At 40.4% G+C, this 21,340-nt stretch overlaps 1 protein-coding gene across 1 annotated transcript in view; it reads right to left on the bottom strand.

The window, feature by feature from the left end:
* Positions 1 to 807: 807 nt before the first annotated feature.
* Positions 808 to 21,340, bottom strand: part of RAB18 (RAB18, member RAS oncogene family) — a 34,942-nt gene continuing 14,409 nt past the window's right edge. The window contains exons 3-7 of the mRNA XM_048837811.2: positions 7,998 to 8,059; positions 5,502 to 5,574; positions 4,255 to 4,373; positions 4,112 to 4,178; positions 808 to 2,122 (exon numbers count right to left, since the gene is read on the bottom strand). Of these exons, the coding sequence (XP_048693768.1) occupies positions 1,947 to 2,122; positions 4,112 to 4,178; positions 4,255 to 4,373; positions 5,502 to 5,574; positions 7,998 to 8,059 (497 nt within the window). The 3' untranslated portion in view covers positions 808 to 1,946. The remainder of the gene's footprint in view (positions 2,123 to 4,111; positions 4,179 to 4,254; positions 4,374 to 5,501; positions 5,575 to 7,997; positions 8,060 to 21,340) is intronic.

Below are 21,340 nucleotides of genomic sequence, written 5' to 3'. Positions count from 1 at the left end.
AGGGAACTGTAGTCCAGGGCTCAGCGAAGTGGCAGAATTCTATGCTGGAATGTAAAAAAGGTACAATGCCTGAAACCTGAGGGGATGCACGCAGCCCAGACAGGACAGAGCAGCAGCTAGCCCTGAAACTGACAAGTAGCTAAAAGTTACGCAATTAGTATTATTTATCAGAAAGTTGCATTTCAGCAGCTGAGATTTTAGGTTAATATTTTTGTAAATGTGTACCTACCCTAATCAAGCATTCAAAGCATAGACCCAGGACAACCTCACCACTGATGAATAATTAAGATTAGGTTAGCAAATGTATGCTGTATCAAGACACAGGAAGACACATCTAAAGCTTTAATGCAACATGGAAGTGTATTAAATTATTGATTACATTTACATATTTAAATGATCCTACTTACAGTAATAGTACTCAAGATACAATATTTGGTAAAAACAGCTAGTCTATTTAAGTCTTCAAATTTTTGTAATGTTTTCTACCAAGTGTAAGAGTAGAAAGCAAGGTTTCCATAAATGAATGAGTGTATTTAAACAGAAACAACCCAACTGGCTGCAAAATACAGACTTACTATAATGGAGTGCTGACATCTACACAAAATGCAGTATTAAAGATATTTTAATGTATATTTACAAGAAACTGCTTAGCAGTGTGTTCCAATAGGGAGATCAGTTACCTGATTAATTTTTAAGAAGGATGTGCCTAGGCTTGTTTTTGTTTTAATGCACCAGAAATAATCCCTCCACAAAAAGTGTACTAGAAAATATACAATTGTACAATAGGAAGAGGATAGAAAAATTGAATACTGTGGAAAAAATTTATTAGTCTATACAGGTAAGTCTTCTGAAACAGATAAACCATTGACTGTTTACAGTAAATCCAAGTGAAATACTCATTGCAGTAGTATTTTCCCCAGAGAGCCAAAAGCAGCATGACTTCCCCCATATTTAGTGTCTGACAGGAAATTGTTTCTGAACAAATAGCCACACACAGCAGTTGTGTGATATAGAACTTCATAGCTGTAAGTGAGCTACAGTTTGAGATACATGTACATTACCAAAGTTTAGGAAAAGAGCATCTGTACTTAAGTGTGGCAAGCTGATTCACAATGAAAGAAGAGACACCATTCAAATCCATGGCCAAAAAAATGAAGACTCTACAGCAGGACTATAGTGGGCAGCATCATAAAGACTACTGTGCAAGAATGCCATGAGTTTAGTATATAAATATGACAGGATTAAAACTCCAGTTAAGCAATCAAGTTATCAACTGAAGTGATGATTTTTAAAAAAATCATCTACTGTGTTTGCTCAACTTCTCAAAGGAAATTTTAGAAATCTCTTCAAAAAGTGTTCAGATTAACTATAAACTGGCAGAGGCCATAGTTCAAATAGCTCTGCTTAATGAAAAAGAATTTTTAACAGACTTAGCGGTAAGAATTGTGTAATCATACTGTTTATGTTGTTATATCAACAAGGACAAGCATTTACCAGTACAAGATACCACATTTTAGCTTGCATCATTTTTAGGATGTGTGCATATAAAGCAATTCTAGAATTCCAACAATACTTAAACAAAAAAAACCATAAAAAATAATCCAGACAAAAAGCACAGAATGCAGAAATGTATATTTGTTAGATAGATTTTTTTTTTTAAAGAATAGTTACATGATGAATGTATAAGGTCATAAAATTTGAGTGCATTCGTTCTTGCACACTATCTTATGCTACATATAAAAAACCTGAAGATTGCACGTTGGGCATGCTAACCATAACATTTTTCAACTGGGAAAGCTGCTGAGCATATTTTCTTACAAATGTTCATCGCCATGATACAAAACAAATATGTGCAAACTGCAAGGTCCCTAAAAATAGCAGTTAATGAATTTACAGAAAGGTGACACTATCTGTTTAAATATGCAAGAGGATAAACTTCCCAGAGTTTATAACATAGAGCAGTATCCACCACAGGCTCTTCCTCCATAGCCTTCTTCCTGGTTTGATAACTTTACACCTCGGTTTTGGCTCTCACTTTCCCACAGTCCAGGAGTCTGAATGATTTTTTCAACAAGTTCTTCAAAGGCACACTGTACACCATCACACGTTTTTGCACTTGCCTCTGGGGGAAGAGAGATTTAAGAAGTCAAGCAAGTGTTAATGTATCTTCCATCTTCTTACTTTAACTGGAGAGAACCAACAGGTGTTAGTCTCAACATGTATCCTACACTTTCGGTATAGAAGGGAAAGTAGCCACAGATGAACAGCAAGTCCTAGTATTTAAGGCAGTAGGCTGACCTGTACTCTCTACAGACAGATATGAGCTTTGACAAGCTATGTGAAATGTTATTCTAACAATTGGCATGTTCAATATTTTTTAACTTGAAAGTCTAGCAATGTTAAAGGGTCTATTATACTTTACAGCAAAGCCTTGTACTGACATAAGTCTTGTAATAAGCTAGTGGTACTGAGTTAGCCGGATATATGGTCCAGTCAGAGTAGCCAGAGTCATTGAGGTTTCTACTAGACACCACCAAGTTTAATGCCACTTAGAGAGGTCTCTTAATATGGGAGAGTGGAATAGAGAATGTGATTAGGAACTTAAAACAGCCTTTATTTTGACCATAGCATTTAAATACTAAGGTGATGGATGCACTGGAAGCGTACAGATTGAAGAGAATGACTCCAGCTCCAGTCAGGCTGTTTCTAGGTGCTGATCAGGTGAGAGCTCAATCTATTTCCGTTTACTGACTGTGGCCAGTACCTTGGAGAAACTCCATACTGGACAGTTCTGGAGTAATGTGCCTATGTTAAGTTTCTTCCTAGCCTTACACGATACTGGTTGATTTATGCCTTGCATTAAGGGAGTTTCTACAGGAAATTAAATAAAATAAAATATATTGTTTCAGAGTGGATGTTCTCAACAACTTAAGATCTTGACTTCTAGGATATCCTGTAGCAACAGGTTCTGCAGGTTTATTATGTGTTGTATAACGTAGTATGTATTTTTACAGTTTTCAAATTTGTTACCTTTCAGTTTCATTAAGTGTTCCCTTGTTCTTGTATTACAAGGGCAGGTATACATAAAGCATCTGATTTGCCTTCTCTATGCCATTCATTTTTTCCCCTGGTGTCCCCTTTAGATAGTCCCCTGATTCTAATAGTTTGTGTCCCATCTCCTGTGCTTTGTTTCTGCAATATCTTTGAGTATGTGTGACCAGAGTTAAACACAGCAAGGAACCAGATGAAGGCATACCATTATTTATGACATGTCACTCCATCCCTGCGTAACATGATTTGATTTTTGGTCACATCTGCTACATAAAGCAGAGAATTTAACTGACCATGTTATGCCACAATGACATCCAGGTCCCCACCGACAGTGGTTATTTAATTTAGAACTCAGCAATGGGCAAGAGCACTGAAGAAGTTATTCCTTCCAACCTGAATTACTTTATATCTGTCAATACTAGCTTGTTTGCCCCTGTGCTGCCCATACACCTAGCTTTGTCAGGTCCCCCTGAAGTGCAATGGTTTTCTCCAGTCCCAAAAGACTTAATTATCTGCAAGTTTGCCACCTCATTATTCTACTCCATCCCTCATTTACAGATCAATACATTTAGACACCAACCCTAATACAGATCCTTGGCATATATCTAATCTTTTTGATATGCTGAGGGTTGGCCATTTATTTAGTTTTCTCTCTCTAGTTCTGATTCTGCCATCAAGTCAATATGTTGCTTTGGGCACTTGTCAGAGGGTGAAATCCTGGTTCCACTGAAGTCAATGGCAATACTCCCATTGACTTCAATGAGGCCAGGATTTCATCTTTAGACTGTGTGTTTATTTTACTCATCTGCCATGAGTCTATACATTTGGATAGAGTCATTTTAAGACCAGTCTAAATAAGATGGGAATACCTATTTTGAGGCTTAAATTAATTTTGTAAAGCACTTAAACACTGCAGCTGAAAGATACTATTACTTAGCTGATACAGTAAAATGGTCACTTTGGCAATTCTGTAAAAATGGAATCCAGCCAGAGTGTTATTTGTTACATAATGATATTTTAAAGTATCATGTAGGCTTTACATACATCTTCAAGAGCATACCTATGAACAACATGGAATGTTTTCTTGCAAATTTGAGACCTTCATTCCTGTCAACTGCACGGTTTTCCTGCAAGAAGAAACAGTATATTATATGCTGTGACAGATGGAAAAATTACCTTCAGAAGTTATATAAGTCTGCTTACCTTATCAATCTTGTTTCCAACTAACATTTTAACTATGTCATTCCTTGTGCAGTATGTCTCCAATTCATTTAGCCAATTGTCCAGTTTGACAAAGGTATCTCTTCTTGTGACATCATAAACTGAAAAATATTGCCAATGGTCACTAACCTGATTTAACATATTATTTTAAAGAAGTTTCCATATAATTTATTGCAACTATTAAGTGGTTGCAGACATTCAAAATCTGAATTACTTTTAAAAAGATATGCTGATTTGTAGACAGACCTAATTTCAAGTTATTGCATATACAGTAGGACACGAGTGAGGCTGAGAATCCTCTTAGAGCAAGGTGATTGTTAGCCTTGCAAACAAAGCACCAAAATTATTTTTGCCCCTGGATTTCCTATCTACCACTCAACTCCAGCAATAGTGAAACAGACATTGAGCTCCAAGTGCCTAGTAAGGAGGCTTCCAACACACAGTGAGGCAAATACCCAAAAGCAAAACAACAGTTACTTCTTGCATCTGCCTTCTGAAGTTAAGGTTTTTTTTGGCCCAGTTCTCCTTTCCTTCTATTTGAAGCATAGACTTCTCAATTTCATGCACAGTCTTTTCCAAATGACATTGGGGGTATGATAAAAAGGTCATCAATGTTGGGAGCACAATGGATGATATATTTTAGTAAAATAAAACATTAAGAATGGTCTATTTGGCACTGTTTATCCAGATTATGGGGGGAGCGTGTATTGTTGGTACCTTTTAGTATGTGCCAGCAGAGTTTACATGGGATAGTAAGAGCACAACATTTCAGTGTGCTCTACATTTCACATCCCTGTAGTCAGAACTGTGGCGCTGCATATACAAGGAGCAATGGAAAGATGGGAGGCGCTTTCCTGACAGAAAGCGATGCTCAAGATGCTTAGATACTTCAGTAATTGGGAGTATGAGTGTATACAACTAGAGGCCAAGAATTTCAGTATTGAACAGCCAAATGTAGTTGGAGAAGAATTAGTTTGTCTTTAACTTTTTCGTAAAACTAGAAAAAAAAATCTAAGGTTTTGAGGGAAGGATAGCTCTGTGTATTGAGCATTGGCCTGCTAAACCCAGAGTTGTGAGTTCAATCCTTGAGGGGGCCCTTTAGGGATCTGGGGCAAAAATTGGGGATTGGTCCTGCTTTGAGCAGCAGGTTGGACTAGATGACCTCCTGAGGTCCCTTCCAACCCTGAGATTCTAGGAGTACAAAGTGGTACGCTGAGTAGCATACTTACCTAGGATAACACCCTGTGCTCCTCTATAGTAGCTGGGTGTTAATGTTCTGAACCGCTCCTGACCTGCGGTATCCTAAAAATATTCAGAACGTTTTCCATTACTGTACTTTCACAAAATAATCTACTCTACGTGCTACTGAAAGTACAGCATCTGCAAGATCTAATTAACACACTTAAAAAGAAACTTCAGAACAATCATGGAATGTAACACCACCAAAGGAATCAAGATTAATTAACTTTAGATGCAATACAATTAAGATTAGATGCAGAGATGATTGACTTTTGCTTTAGGAAGTGGCTTTTAAAATCTTAGCATATAAGTAAAATAAGCCACTCTACAACGATATAGGGCACTCACATTTCCACTGAGGCTATTGCTGCTCTACAGCTAGCAGATAAAGTGAGACACCAGTACAACAGCTGCACTTGTTTCTAAATGAACATTTTAGGTCTTGTGATAATAAGACAAGATATATGGCTTTTCACTGCCCAGTATTTGATAATTAGCTTCAAACCACAGAAAACAAGTTTAACATGAATTACAGCAAACCCAGCTGCAACAGAAGTACCAAAAAACTGACCATGTTTCTTCTTAAACTGAAGTAGCTTGTGAAATCAGATTTATATCTTAGGACTTTATGAACTTAAAGGATGAATGGGTCTGCAGAAACCATGTATTAAAATGCTGATTACATATGCTTTGTTGTAGATCCTTGAAACTACAGTGAACTATAAGCACCACAGATCATGAGAATATATATGCATCAGAGACAGAGAAGCTCATTCACTCAAACTCTGTCTCAGTTTAGAAGCATATTGCTTACAAACAAATAAAAAGTAAATGACACCCAATCTAACTCCAAAAGAGCAGTCATTCCAATAACTAAGATATCAGCAACGTTTTTCATTCAGGTTCAAAATTCACTCCACCACCACAGATCCTGAATATTCAGGCTCTATGTGAGTGGAGTGCAGAACACTTTGGTGAAGAGAAGTCTACCCCCACCCCCATACTCTCCCTCTCAAAACTAGAGCCAGAGTTTTTGAGATACAGGGCATAAGAGGAAAGAGAAGTTATCTTTCCCTTTGAGTAGGGTTCTCTCCACAAAAAGAGGACAGAATGATTCACCCTGTCTCTTCAGGAAAGAATATGCAGGTGTCCTATCTGGCTCATTTTCTTCCTCTCAGGAAAGAGTTCTGCTGCTCTGTTCTACTGCAGAGAAGAAATGTTCCATTGGCTCCTGTTCCTTCTTATATGGCTGTGTCCATTTTCTCAGTCATCATATCCTCTCTGCTTTGCTTGATTGAGGATGCATTTGGAGATCTGACTGTCATTGCCTACCTCAGAGCCTACAATTTGGTACTTGAGGTATGAAGCACTCTTGATATCAAAGCGAGGGAAGTATCCCTGATCTGTATTTTTCTCCCTCCTGCACTCTGCTTCTTTCCTCAGGCAGACCAGGCATCAGCAGAATTGCTCCACTCTTCTCAGCAGTGAGAGAGTTTCAAGCAGCCAGCCAATACAGAGCAACTGACACGGCCCTGGAATTCCAGTGGGTTGTTCCATACCAGAGGTGGATTCTGTGACTATAGAACATGAGCCTTGCTTACGGATTAAAAAGCAAATATATCATCAAGAGTTATTGGGAAAAACTTTTCCCTCCCTTACTTTCCATAGTTCAAGGTTTGAGATTTCCCATCAACAGTCAAAGTCATCACAAGTACTGTACTTAAAACTGAGTTATGCAGGATACAGAGCTTCTTGGTCCATTTTAGCTGCTATGCTAATAGAGGCAATCCTGAACTCAAACCTTAGCAGGCAAACGCCTTTTGGTTCACCTGGGTGTTTCCATTTTCTTGTCACTTTAAAGTTACATTAAAGTTACTAATGTAAATTAAACATGCACAATTGTGGCAATTCTCAAGCTCTGTAATTTATGCAGTATTAGTATTACGTACAGAAAATGTAAAATCTTAGTTCAGAAGAGGTTTTCTTTAGAAATGTGAATATTCAGTGTGAGAAGCTTTATACGAATTTAACATGCTTAGTTATCAGGCTTAAACTGTATAGTCTGATATATCATAAAACTCAAGTAGAATGTTATAAGAGGCACAGGTAATATTTATCTGTAGTCAAATTAAGGACTTTTCCTTCTAATGTAACTCCATATTCTCCAGTATACTTGTTGGAGTCTAAATTTTGTTTGATAACAGTAAAGTCTCTTCCCATAAAAGAATTCTACAGAAGAGTCCCATCCTCTACTTTCAGATACCAGAGCTGATACGATAGCTATGTTACCTATCCTGAAAATGGAAAAATCCCATCAGTAACATTTTCATGAATGACCCAGTACAAAAAAAACCCCACCCCACTACTAACAAAGCCTATTAACATGGCAAATCCCTTCAACTGCATATTTCCATAAAAACTATCACCACTAGTACAAAGCGATAAACTATGTAAAGCTCTGGTGTTTTACTATGTTCAGAACTTACCCATATTGCCAGTTTAGCTTTATTCCCATCAACTGAAATTGTTTTCACCTTGAAGTCAACACCTGGAAGAATAAAAGGTTTTAAATTTTCCTTCAAACATGTGCTATGATTAATTTTGTCAGATGAAAGACAGTGAAAGATCCAAGTAAGTCAGAACTGAAGTTGTGCTTTGACAGTAGCAGGAGGAACAGATTAATCAGTTACTATTTGCGCCCCAAATCCCTTACCTCTCCTACTTTCCCTCTATGGTCCTACACCAGGCTTTGAAGTTAGAGCTTAGAAGAGTCTTCAGGTAACCTTGGGCCATGGGCCAATAGGCATATCACGGAAGTGAAGCAGGTACTAATATTTCCTTCATGAAGGGTAGTATTCTCGAGTATGCTGTTAAAGTTAATTGTTTAAATGAACTCCAAATTCCCTCCTCCACATAGCTTGCTCCAGTCTAGATTCTGATTTCTACCCTTTCATTCCACCGTTACCCAGTGTACTATACCAGAAGCTATGGCCTTGATGCAATTCTATAGCACATGTTATGCAGGAGATCAGACTAGGAGGTCATAATGGTCCCCCTTCTGGTCTTAAGATCTAGGACACCAATCTAACAGTTAAAGACCATTCAGATGAAGATGCTATAATGCCTCTTAGAAAAGTCCTGGCAGACAGTACTGGTCAATTGCTTCTCTGTCCCAGGGAAGCTCAAGGATATCACCTGGGTCTATTCTATTACTTCTTGCTTAGAAAGCCACTGGCAGGATTAAACAGGAAAGATGGTTTCTGGCATACTCATTGCTGATGACACTCAACAGTCTTCCACACATTTGACCCAGCTATTGCAGTGGAACTAATGGCTTACTGTTTGCATGAGGGCAAGCTGCCCAAAGCTCAGTCCAGATAAAATGGAAATAATATTACCAGGTTGTGAGGGAAGAGTATGTATGTCACCTTCAACGAAAGTTTGAGTACTATTATGTTCTGGGTTGCTCCTGAATGCCTAGGCATTGGCTTGGTCAAGACTTCCTCTCCACCCCTGGCTAGGAGAGTGGATCAGTTCCTAGTTGATGAAGACCTGGGCTCAATTACCCATGATTTGTCACCTACAGACTAGATTAGACTGTTCTACATGGGATTACAACCATACCTTTTAGAAACTTTAGTGTGGAATGTATTTTATGAAGCAGTGCTTCACACTGGAAATGCTAATGTAATATGCTTCCTAAGTCACATACACTGTTAATAAGTTTGAATGGAGTTCAAGGTATTTTCAGTTTATCAAGTCACAAATGAGAGCCTGGTTACCTGGCACACTGCTTTCATGTGGGGATGCTGCTGTTATAATCGATGGAGTCACTACAGCTGGAGTCTAACTCAATTTTCTTATGGGTCCTCTACTTTGGAACTCTCTCCTTGCTTTAGTGCTCCACAGCTTGGATTCATTAATTTTCTAGGCACACTGCAGTGTGAAGCACCTAGATTATGGCTATAACATTTATCTCGATCATGATTTTAGAATGCACTGAACATTACAGAGGTTTTGTTTGTTTTTTGTTTTACTCTGGCATTAAAACTACTTTTATAACAAAAAAAAGTACACAAAGGTCTAGTTTAAGTGTTTTTTAAATGAAGATTCTTAATCCATAATTGACAGTTTATAACAGTACCACATGTTTTATTAAGATTGGTTTAGCACATAATTACTGTTGAATGAACAGGCTGCAGAGCCAGAAATTCTAATCACTATATCTCCAACTACAAGTCAGTGGCAAATGTGCTGTAAGTAGGTAAAACAGGAACTTGCCATGCTTACAATTTGATTTAGATTAAGCCTAAATAACCTGTTGCCTTGTCAATTTTCAGCATTCAACATAAAAAGAGTTGGCTCTTAAAACTAATAGCATTCTATGCCAAGCTGCATCAAAGAGCACCTCTGCTAAGAGGAGCCATGACAGCCTTAACAAACAGCTAAGTCGTATAGGTTTTTAAACAGATATTTGGAGAGCCTAATATGCTTTAAGCTACAATTATGTTTTTTTACTACCCTGTTTTTACATGATCATGACCATCTAAACAAAAAACAAAAAAAACCAAGCCACTTTAGCTGAAATTTCTTTCATTCTCAGTCCAATTATAAGTTTCAGGAAGTGAGTGTAGCTTGTCTATACCGCTACAAAAAGTTTAAGTGAACTCTGACGTAATGGCACCTTGCTCACATTCCACAAACAGGCCCAAGATTTTGTTCCTGGATATAGTTATGCAACTTCAACTGGAGATGCACACACACACATCTTTGACATTATTTATCCCCATTATCATAGAATCATAGAATATCAGGGTTGGAAGGGACCCCTGAAGGTCATCTAGTCCAACCCCCTGCTCGAAGCAGGACCAATTCCCAGTTAAATCATCCCAGCCAGGGCTTTGTCAAGCCTGACCTTAAAAAACCTCTAAGGAAGGAGATTCTACTACCTCCCTAGGTAACGCATTCCAGTGTTTCGCCACCCTCATAGTGAAAAAGTTTTTCCTAATATCCAATCTAAACCTCCCCCACTGCAACTTGAGACCATTACTCCTCGTTCTGTCATCTGCTACCATTGAGAACAGTCTAGAGCCATCCTCTTTGGAACCCCCTTTCAGGTAGTTGAAAGTAGCTATCAAATCCCCCCTCACTCTTCTCTTCTGCAGATTAAGCAATCCCAGCTCCCTCAGCCTCTCCTCATAAGTCATGTGTTCTAGGCCCCTAATCATTTTTGTTGCCCTTCGCTGGACTCTCTCCAATTTATCCACATCCTTCTTGTAGTGTGGGGCCCAAAACTGGACACAGTACTCCAGATGAGGCCTCACCAATGTTGAATAGAGGGGAACGATCACGTCCCTTGATCTGCTCGCTATGCCCCTACTTATACATCCCAAAATGCCATTGGCCTTCTTGGCAACAAGGGCACACTGCTGACTCATATCCAGCTTCTCATCCACTGTCACCCCTAGGTCCTTTTCCGCAGAACTGCTGCCTAGCCATTCGGCCCCTAGTCTGTAGCGGTGCATTGGATTCTTCCGTCCTAAGTGCAGGACCCTGCACTTATCCTTATTGAACCTCACCAGATTTCTTTTGGCCCAATCCTCCAATTTGTCTAGGTCCTTCTGTATCCTATCCCTCCCCTCCAGCGTATCTACCACTCCTCCCAGTTTAGTATCATCCGCAAATTTGCTGAGAGTGCAATCTACACCATCCTCCAGATCATTTATGAAGATATTGAACAAAACCAGCCCCAGGACCGACCCCTGGGGCACTCCACTTGACACCGGCTGCCAACTAGATATGGAGCCATTGATCACTACCCGTTGAGCCCGACAATCTAGCCAGCTTTCTACCCACCTTATAGTGCATTCATCCAGCCCATACTTCCTTAACTTGCTGACAAGAATACTGTGGGAGACCGTATCAAAAGCTTTGCTAAAGTCAAGAAACAATACATCCACTGCTTTCCCTTCATCCACAGAACCAGTAATCTCATCATAAAAGGCGATTAGATTAGTCAGGCATGACCTTCCCTTGGTGAATCCATGCTGGCTGTTCCTGATCACTTTCCTCTCATGTAAGTGCTTCAGGATTGATTCTTTGAGGACCTGCTCCATGATTTTTCCAGGGACTGAGGTGAGGCTGACTGGCCTGTAGTTCCCAGGATCATCCTCCTTCCCTTTTTTAAAGATTGGCACTCAGTTACTCTAAACTGAATCCAAAATGCTCCTTCTGAGCAATACAAGCCAATCAAGATTAACAAAAATCTTAATTTTGAATTTGATGGAGGTATTTAAAAATGTAAACTTAGTGTTATATTTATTATTATACAGGTTTCAGAGTGGTAGCCGTGTTAGTCTGTGACAGCAAAAACAAGGAGTCCTTGTGGCACCTTAGAGACTAACACATTTATTTGGACATAAGCTTTTGTGGGCTAAAATAAATTTGTTAGTCTAAGGTACCACAAGGACTCCTCATTGTTTTTATTATTATTATACTGTTTTCCTTTAATACAGTGGTGGCCAACCTGAGCCTGAGAAGGAGCCAGAATTTACCAGTGTACATTGCCAAAGAGCCACAGTAATGTGTCAGCAGCCCCCCCCAGTAGCTCCCCACACTTGCTCCCAGCGTCTCCCTTCCACCAGCATCCTGCCAATCAGCGCCTCCCCCTCCCTCACCATCCGCTGTTTTGTGGTGTGCCAGAGGCTCTGGGGTAGGGGGGTGGAAGGAGTGAGGGCACGGCCTCAGGGGAGGGGGTGGGAAGGGGTGGAGTCAGGGCAGGGCCTGTGGCAGAGCCAGGGGTCGAGCAGTGAGCACCCCCCAGCACACTGGAAAGTTGGTGCCTGTAGCTCCAGCCCTGGAGTCGGTGCCTATACAAGGAGCCGCATATGAACTTCTGAAGAGCAGCATGTGGCTCTGGAGCCACTGGTTGGCCACCCCTGCTTAAATAAATTGCATAAGAAAAAGTATTTTTAAATAAAGCATACTGCTTAGCATTACACCAAATTGTATACTTTAACCCTTTTAGGTGATAAAGGGAAGGAGAGCATAGTTACAGTATAGCAGAAGAAATAAATAGTAAATTGACCTATGTTTCTAACAAACTGAAGGGCTCTTGATGCAACAAGACTATCACCTTAACTTGTACAAAAGAAACCCGTTATCATAACGCTAAACATAGCTATGATCTCTGTAAATGTATCACTGACACACATTAATATTTGAGCTGTTGCTACTTTAGTCTTCATTAATTTGATTATAAGAAGCCTAATACAAAAAAAGTGAAATTGCTGAAAAGCACATTTGTAACATAGCTAGATTCCACAGACAGACTGATGCAAAAAGGGTCAACAATTTAAAAAAGTCTACTGGTACAAACACAGCAAACGCGCAATCCACCAGCATAGATTCAGAACACATAAAAGATATTTGTATTTATACTGTATCTAGTTCCTTTCATCCAGAAAGATCTCAAGAACTTTGAAATGAATGCAAATATTACTTCATCCACTACTGAAGTAAATTGTCTAAGAGTGCATGTGAGACACCATGCTACACAGCAATTGTGGGGTGCGGGGGGATGGTAGGATGAGGAAGTGAGCAAAAGGTTTATCCAGCTGGAAATATTGGGGATTATTAAGTTATTTAGAATGTAACTTGTCCTCTGGTTGGACTTTGGCCAGGTAAATCTACTCTTATAAAAGATAGGTTTCAGAGTAGCAGCCGTGTTAGTCTGTATCCGCAAAAAGAAAAGGAGTACTTGTGGCACCTTAGAGACTAACAAATTTATTTGAGCATAAGTTTTCGAAAGCTTATGCTCAAATAAATTTGTTAGTCTCTAAGGTGCCACAAGTACTCCTTTTCTTCTTATAAAAGAGTATCTTTGGATAGTTAATGAATCTGTTCGGGCTTTCATTTCACAGTGCCACCAGAAGACTATGTACAAATACATGGCTACATAGGGTGAAATCCTGGCCCAGTGAAGTCAGTGGAAAGACTCCCATTTACTTTAATGGAGCCATGATTTCATCCACAGTAATTACATATGCAGCACATTAGTAACTCTGGACTTTCTACTCCCAGCCTTCAGCCATTTGAGCTGACGGAAAGTTGACAGTAATCATCATAAGTGACTAAACAAAGCAGTCTGACACTTAATCCAGTAGAAGGCAGTGCTACTCACCAGCTAGTACAGTGGTTCTCAAATTTTTGTACTGGTGAACCCTTTCACATATCAAGCCTATGAGTGGGACCCCCCCCTTACAATTTAAAAACACCTTTTAGTATATTTAACACCATTATAATGCTGGAGGCAAAGCAGGACTTGGGGGTGGAGGCTAACAGCTCCTGACCCACCATGTAATAACCTCACAACCCCAAGGGGCCCCGAACCCCAGTTTGAGAACCCTGAGCTAGTACATGACAATGGCATGCCTCAGCTTCATAACACTATACAACACCATGCTGGAGTACTGGTCCATAGAGCCCTGCGAGGATACAAAATTGGTATCCGCATGTGATCTGCAAAAAGTGATCCATGGACATCTGCAGATTTGCAGAGCTTTAGATATAAAATATGGATCTGCATCCATCCACAATCCACAAAAATGGTCCACGGATGTGGATATCTGTGAATATAAATTTGATATTTGGATGTTTACTGGATCAGTAGAGCCCTGCAGATCCGCAGAGCTATTCTCTGACCAACCAAGCTGACAGTGTCACAAGCTAGGACCCCCAAAGGGCAATAGCCACTGAAGACCTCATGCCACAGTTCAGCCTAGAATTTCAGAGGCCTTCCCTGAGTTGAGCATGATCATTGGTATGCATACAAATATGCAGACAATAGCAGTTATGCCTTAGCAGAGGCTAAGAGAAAAGAAAGCTAACTATTTCACAATGTAATCCCTCTCCAAAGTGGACAGGGCACTGCACTTTGTATGTATTTCACAAGTGGAGTTCATTCCCAGGAGGAAGGTCTTAACATTTTTAAACCCCCATTCCAAAAAAGGAACACAGTTCTAACAGCACAATAAAATAGCTCAGCTCCTACATTTCTGTTAGCTCAGCACAGCCCCCACCCCGTCCCAAAACAATGGAACAAGAGCATAAAAGGAGATACTTTTACAATAACGTTAGCCACGTAAGTCAACCCTTTGGAACCTCAGTTCTCCCTCCTCCATCCATTAAGAGAGTCTTATATCCATTACTGGAAAAGTGGTTTCAGGATTTTTTTAAACTAAGCACACTGAAGCTTTAGTCTGTGTCTATGTATGCATATACTAGAATTTGCTTTTCCCCCTCCCCTTTAGAGCATTTCAGAACACTGGCCATGCATAGTTCAAGCCACCTTTTTTTGAGAGCTATTACACCCAGCAAATAAATTAAGTGCCAAAAGTCAGCATTGTAGCAATGCTCGGTTGAGAAGTCACCTTTTTTGAGTTAGGAGTTTGATAATTTAAGATTTCAGCTTATGCCAATTAATTACATATAAGCATTTCTAATGTATTCCTGTCCTTTGTAAGGCTATATTTGTTGCTATGTAGTCTACAATGTAAGTTAGCGCTACTATGCTTGACATTAATGATGCCACTTTCTTTAAGTTCCTTATTTTCTGAACTGATTGCTCCATATTTCTCAAATCTTTCATTGATACTAGGTTTTGCATTGTTACATGGTACGTGCACCAACTTCAGAAAGTGAACAGTCTACAAAGATGCACGTTAGAACCAGAAGTCAGGCCAATTGTGCATATTAAGTGATAGCAAAATTTCAAACATGAAATTTGGTCCTATTGGCTCCCAAAGACCTGTTACTAGACTAAATCATTCCTTCTCTGGGAGCACTTGCAGGCTTTTCATAAGAACAGAAAATGTGGGCATAAAGACAAGATCTGGAATTCCTCATGGGCAGAGTCACAACTACAATGGAATGGTTAACCCAGGACCATCAACAAAGAGGTTAAAAATATGATTAATGCCAGTCAGCAAGATTTAATGGAAGGTATTACTCTCTCACCAAGTCAATTCCCCACTATTACAAGGACTTCAGGCACTGGTGACACCTCAGGCCATCCTGTTTTCTGTCTGTGACACAACAGTTTAAAGAAAAGGAGTACTTGTGGCACCTTAGAGGCTAACAAATTTATTTGAGCATAAACTTTCATGAGCTACAGCTCACTTCATCAGATGCATGCAGTGGAAAATACAGTGGGGAGATTTTATATACACAGAGAACATGAAACAATGGGTGTTACCATACACACTGTAACGAGAGTGATCAGGTAAGGTGAGCAGGAGAGATTGTGCCAAACACTCAAAGAAACTGTGGAACCACCTGATCAACATCCTATACAGCAAACAGGGAAAGATTAAGCATGAGCACTCAAAACTGGATACTGTCATAAAAAAACCAACCCTCCACACAAACTTCCTCATGGCTGGACTTTACAAAAACTAGACAAGTCATTTCCAACACACACTTTGCTTCTCTACAAAAGAAAAAGGACACTAAACTATCTAAACTACTACATGCCACAAGGGGCCAGAACAGTCGTTCCCTTAACCCATCCAGCAATACCGTTAATCTATCCAGCTATACTCTTCGCCCAGCAGAAGAATCAGTCCTATCTCGGGGCCCCACTTTCTGCCCCTCCACCCCCACAAACATGACACAGTTCTGTGTTGACCTAGAATCCCATTTTCAACATCTCCAACTCAATGAATATTTCCAACACACCTCTGAACAGCAAACTAACTCAGAGACCTTCCTATCAACACTACAAAAAGAAGGATTCTGGGCGGACTCCTCCTGAAGGTCGAAACAGACTGGACTTCTACACAGAGTGCTTCTGCCGACATGCACGAGCTGAAATTGTGGAAAAGCGGCATCACTTGCCCCACAACACAATGCCATCCACAGCCTCAGAAACAACTCTGACATCATAATCAAAAAGGCTGACAAAGGAGGTGCTGTCGTTATCATGAATAGGTCGGAATATGAACAAGAGGCTGCTAGGGAGCTCTCCAACACCACTTTCTACAAGCCATTACCCTCTGATCCCACTGAGGGTTACCAAAATGAACTACACCATCTGCTCAAGAAACTCCCTGAAAAAGCACAACAAATCCGCACAGACACACCCCTAGAACCCCGACGTGGGGTATTCTATCTGCTACCCAAGATCCATAAACCTGGAAATCCTGGACGCCCCATCATCTCAGGCACCCTGACAGCAGGATTGTCTGGCTATGTAGACTCCCTCCTCAGGCCCTACACTACCAGCACTCCTAGCTATCTTCGAGACACCACCGACTTCCTGAGGAAACTACAATCCATCAGTGCTCTTCCTGAAAACACCATCCTATCGACTATGGATGTAGAAGCCCTCTACACCAACATTCCATGCAAAAATGGACTACAACCCATCAGGAACAGTATCTCCAATAATGTCACGGCAAACCTGGTGGCTGAACTTTGTGGCTTTGTCCTCATCCATAACTATTTCACATTTGGGGACAATGTATACCTTCAAATCAGCGGCCCTCCTATGGGTACCCACATAGCCCACAGTATGCCAACATTTTTATGGCGGACTTAGAACAACGCTTCCTCAGCTCTCGTCCCCTAAAGCCCCTCTCTACTTGCGCTACATTGACGACATCTTCATCATTTGGACCCACGGAAAATAAGCCCTTGAGGAATTCCACCACGATTTCAACAATTTCCATCCCACCATCAACCTCAGTCCACACAAGAGATCCACTTCCTTATATACTCCAGTGCTAATAAGCGATGGTCACATAATCACCACCCTATACCGGAAACCTACTGACCGCTATACTTCCCTACATGCCTCCAGCTTTCATCCACACCACACCACACGATTCATTGTCTACAGCCAAGCTCTGCAATATAACTGCATTTGCTCCAACCCCTCAGACAGAGGCAAAACACCTACAAGATCTCTATCAAGCATCCTTACAATTACAATACCCACCTGCTGAAGTGAAGAAACAGATGGACAGAACCAGAAGAGTACCCAGAAGTTACCTACTACAGGACAGGCCCAACAAAGAAAATAACAGAACGCCACTAGCCATCACCTTCAGCCCCCAACTAAAACCTCTCCAACGCATCAAGGATCTACAACCTATCCTGAAGAACGACCCATCACTCTCACAGATCTTGGGAGACAGGCCAGTCCTTGCCTACAGACAGCCCCCCAACCTGAAGCAAATACTCACCAGCAACCACACACCTGAACCACTAACGCAGGAACCTATCCTTGCAACAAAGCCCATTGCCAACTGTGTCCACATATCTATTCAGGGGACACCATCATAGGGCCTAATCACATCAGCCACGCTATCAGAAGCTCGTTCACCTGCACATCTACCAATGTGATATATGCCATCATGTGCCAGCAATGCCCCTCTGCCATGTACATTGGCCAAACCAGACAGTCTCTACGTAAAAGAATAAATGGACACAAATCAGACATCAGGAATTATAACATTCAAAAATTAGTCAGAGAACACTTCAATCTCTCTGGTCACTCGATTAAAGCCCTAAAAGTGGCAATTCTTCAACAAAAAAACTTCAAAGACAGACTCCAACGAGAGACTGCTGAATTGGAATTAATTTGCAAACCAGACACCATTACATTAGGATTGAATAAAGACTGGGAGTGGATGTGCCATTACACAAAGTAAAAGTATTTCCCCATATTTATGCCCCCCCCCACACACACAATGTTCCTCAGACATTCTTGTCAACTGCTGGAAATGGCCCACCTTGATTATCACTACAAAAGGTGTTGTTTTTTTTCTCTCCTGCTGGTAATAGTTCACCTTACCCGATCACTCTCGTTAGAGTGTATATGGTAACACCTATTGTTTCATGTTCTCTGTGTATATAAAATCTCCCCACTGTATTTTCCACTGCATGCATCCGATGAAGTGAGCTGTAGCTCACAAAAGCTTATGCTCAAATAAATTCGTTAGTCTCTAAGGTGCCACAAGTACTCCTTTTCTTTTTGCGGATACAGACTAACATGACTGCTACTCTGATGACAGTTTAGTCTCCTGAGGACTGAAATGCTTTAGTTTAACAGACTTTTTGCAGAATTTAATACTGAAGACTTCATTATTAAGTCTTGCAAAAGAAAGAGCTGGATGTTTGGGTGCCCAAGAATGTATGTGAAGCAGCTAAAACACACATTTGATAGCTGTGTCTGCTTAGGAAATCAGCAGTGAAATGGTGATATAGATCTCCATATTAACTATTTAGATTTTATTAGATTTTAGAGTCAACACTTCATTGAGATGAACGGTGAAAGCTCTCATATAAATTTTTTTGAGTCTGTTTTACATAGTATTTCTTTGATTTATGCTAGGCACCTGTTGGGAAGGTTCTCTTGCAAAACAGTTTAGAACATCAGTGTTATTAAAGTCAAGCTTTGTTCCAGAGTAAAGGGTGGATACTGTGGCTCCTTATACAACTGTGGAGTTATAGTGTCCATGGGGCTAGCAACAGAATGTAGTAGTAAAACTGTAACTAGTAATCTACATCAACTAATGATATGGTTAATGAAGTTAAACAAGACGCTTCAAGTTAAACTTTGTTAACTTTAGGTTGATACAGAATCAATTTTTGATTCCTTTACTGAAAAGTTTTAATATTTGGGAGTTTATGAAATAGTTGACAACTATCAGCTTCATATGGATTTGGCCCCTTGAGAAGAGACATTTTCAAAACTCAGACAAGTTGACCTGCATCATGAGTTTTATCCTCAATGCATGTTCCATTAATGGCTTCCTTCAGGGCCTGCATTGTTTAGGGAAAAAGCAGCAGGAGCTCAAATACCTCCTTTTTTCTTGCTAGGATGAGCTCAAGCAGTTCTTTAATTGATGTGGAAATATTTATACTCACTACCCACATGAAAGCAAGTGAGCTGACAAAGTACTGACATTTTTGTCATCACACTGATGATTGTCCATAATACTGTACTGCTGGTCAGACATGTCAAGTCAGATGGTAGGAAAACTTTTTAAAAAATTAAGTTTCCTTTGGGCTGGTCTATACTACAGGGCGGGAGGTGGGAGGAGAGGAATTGATCTAAATTACGCAATTTCAGCTACGTGAATAATATAGCTGAAGTCAACGTACTTAGATCTACTTACCGCCATGTCTTCACTGTGGTGTGTCGACGGGAGACGCTCTCCCGTCAATTCCCCTTGCACTCTCGTTGAGGTGGAGTACCGGAGTAGCCACCAGAGCGATTGGCAGTCGATTTATCGCATCTATACTAGACACAATAAATTGACCCCTGCTGGATCGATTGCTGCCTGTCGATCCGGCCGGTAGCCCTGAGTAAAAAGAAACTCAACAGCTGTTCCTAGCTCAAAAGAGTAATCTGTGTGTTCCCATATTTGAGTGGCATCTAGCATGAGGGCCCCAGCTCTTATCAGGGTCTCTGTATGCTAATCTAACATTAATATTCCACTTTAACAGACTAAGATTGAAAGGCATTCAGAAGTTAGGAAGTGACAAGTAAGGTTGTCCACAGAACCTTAATTCTGCCTCCTTATGTATATATTTTTGCTACAATCTATATGTAATTGGCTTGCAACCTTAATCTAACAATACAGTTTATGCTAGAGATGGCAGCTAGTGCCAGGGGTTATCACTGAAAAGAAAGGTATGGCTTTTTCTCACTCCACAAGCCATTAACAGAAGGTAGATTCAAGGGAGGGTATCAAGCAATGCCTTGTCAACAAGTCTCAATTGCCCAAATTAGTAGTTGGGACATCCAAAAGAAACGAAGTGTTAGTATTTCTGCAATAGGAGTTGGAATTAAAACATGGCTATCCCTAAACAATAATTCAGTTAAATAGTTTCCTACCCACCTCGCCAATATTTAATTTAGCTAGTCAAATACATTAGACAACTAAACAGTTATTTTTGGCTTTACATTAGTGTTTCTCTCTCAGTAGCCACCTTGACTGATCAAGAGTTTAAGGAAAATTACTTGCTGTCTTCAAGGTCTTTAGTTAGAACCTCCATTGCAGTAAGTCTAATGTTAGAATTCTAATACCTTGTACAGGAAACAGAGTAGCAGCCGTGTTAGTCTGTATCAGCAGAAAGAACAAGAGTACTTGTGGCACCTTAGACACTAACGAATTTATCTGAGCATAAGCTTTCGTGGGCTACAGCCCACTTCATCGGATGCTGATAATACCTTCTCTTAATTAAACAGCCTCTTACAGTTGGTATGGGTGCTTCCACCTTTTCATGTTCTCTGTATGAAAATATCTTCTTACCATATGTTCCATTCTGTGTATCTGATGAAGTGGGCTGTAGCTCACAAAAGCTTATGCTCAAATAAATTCGTTAGTCTCTAAGGTGCCACAAGTACTCCTGTTCTTTGTGCTGGAAAGTTACCTTAATGTACTCCCAGTTCATCAGTTATTTGTTTAGCTTGGATTATGGGTCATGAGATATATCACATAATAGCAGGACGGGTTGTAGGCGTTTTTACTGCCTTTTGCAAACTTCAATATCCACACCAGCATCCCTCCCATTCTGGGGTCTGTCTCTTCCTCCTAAATACAATTCAATTAATGCTTGGCCCTTACTGCTGCCCACATCATCCACACCCTCCCAGAACACAGTTTTTTAGCAGCTCTGGGCACTCCCCTCTCCTCTTGGGCCATTTGCCTAGGAGCTAATAGTTGTTTTGGGGTAGGTAAGAAAGGAGCCACTTCCTACTATTCAGACATCTGTTCCTTGAAGGGGGAGGAGTGGGAGAGAAGAGTTCAGTGCCCAG

This window comes from Caretta caretta, chromosome 2, assembly GCF_965140235.1.
Source record: "Caretta caretta isolate rCarCar2 chromosome 2, rCarCar1.hap1, whole genome shotgun sequence".
NCBI classification, from domain to species: Eukaryota; Metazoa; Chordata; order Testudines; family Cheloniidae; genus Caretta; species Caretta caretta.
The sequence above is the reverse complement of the archived record's forward strand: the minus strand, read 5'-3'. Positions and strand labels throughout refer to the sequence as shown.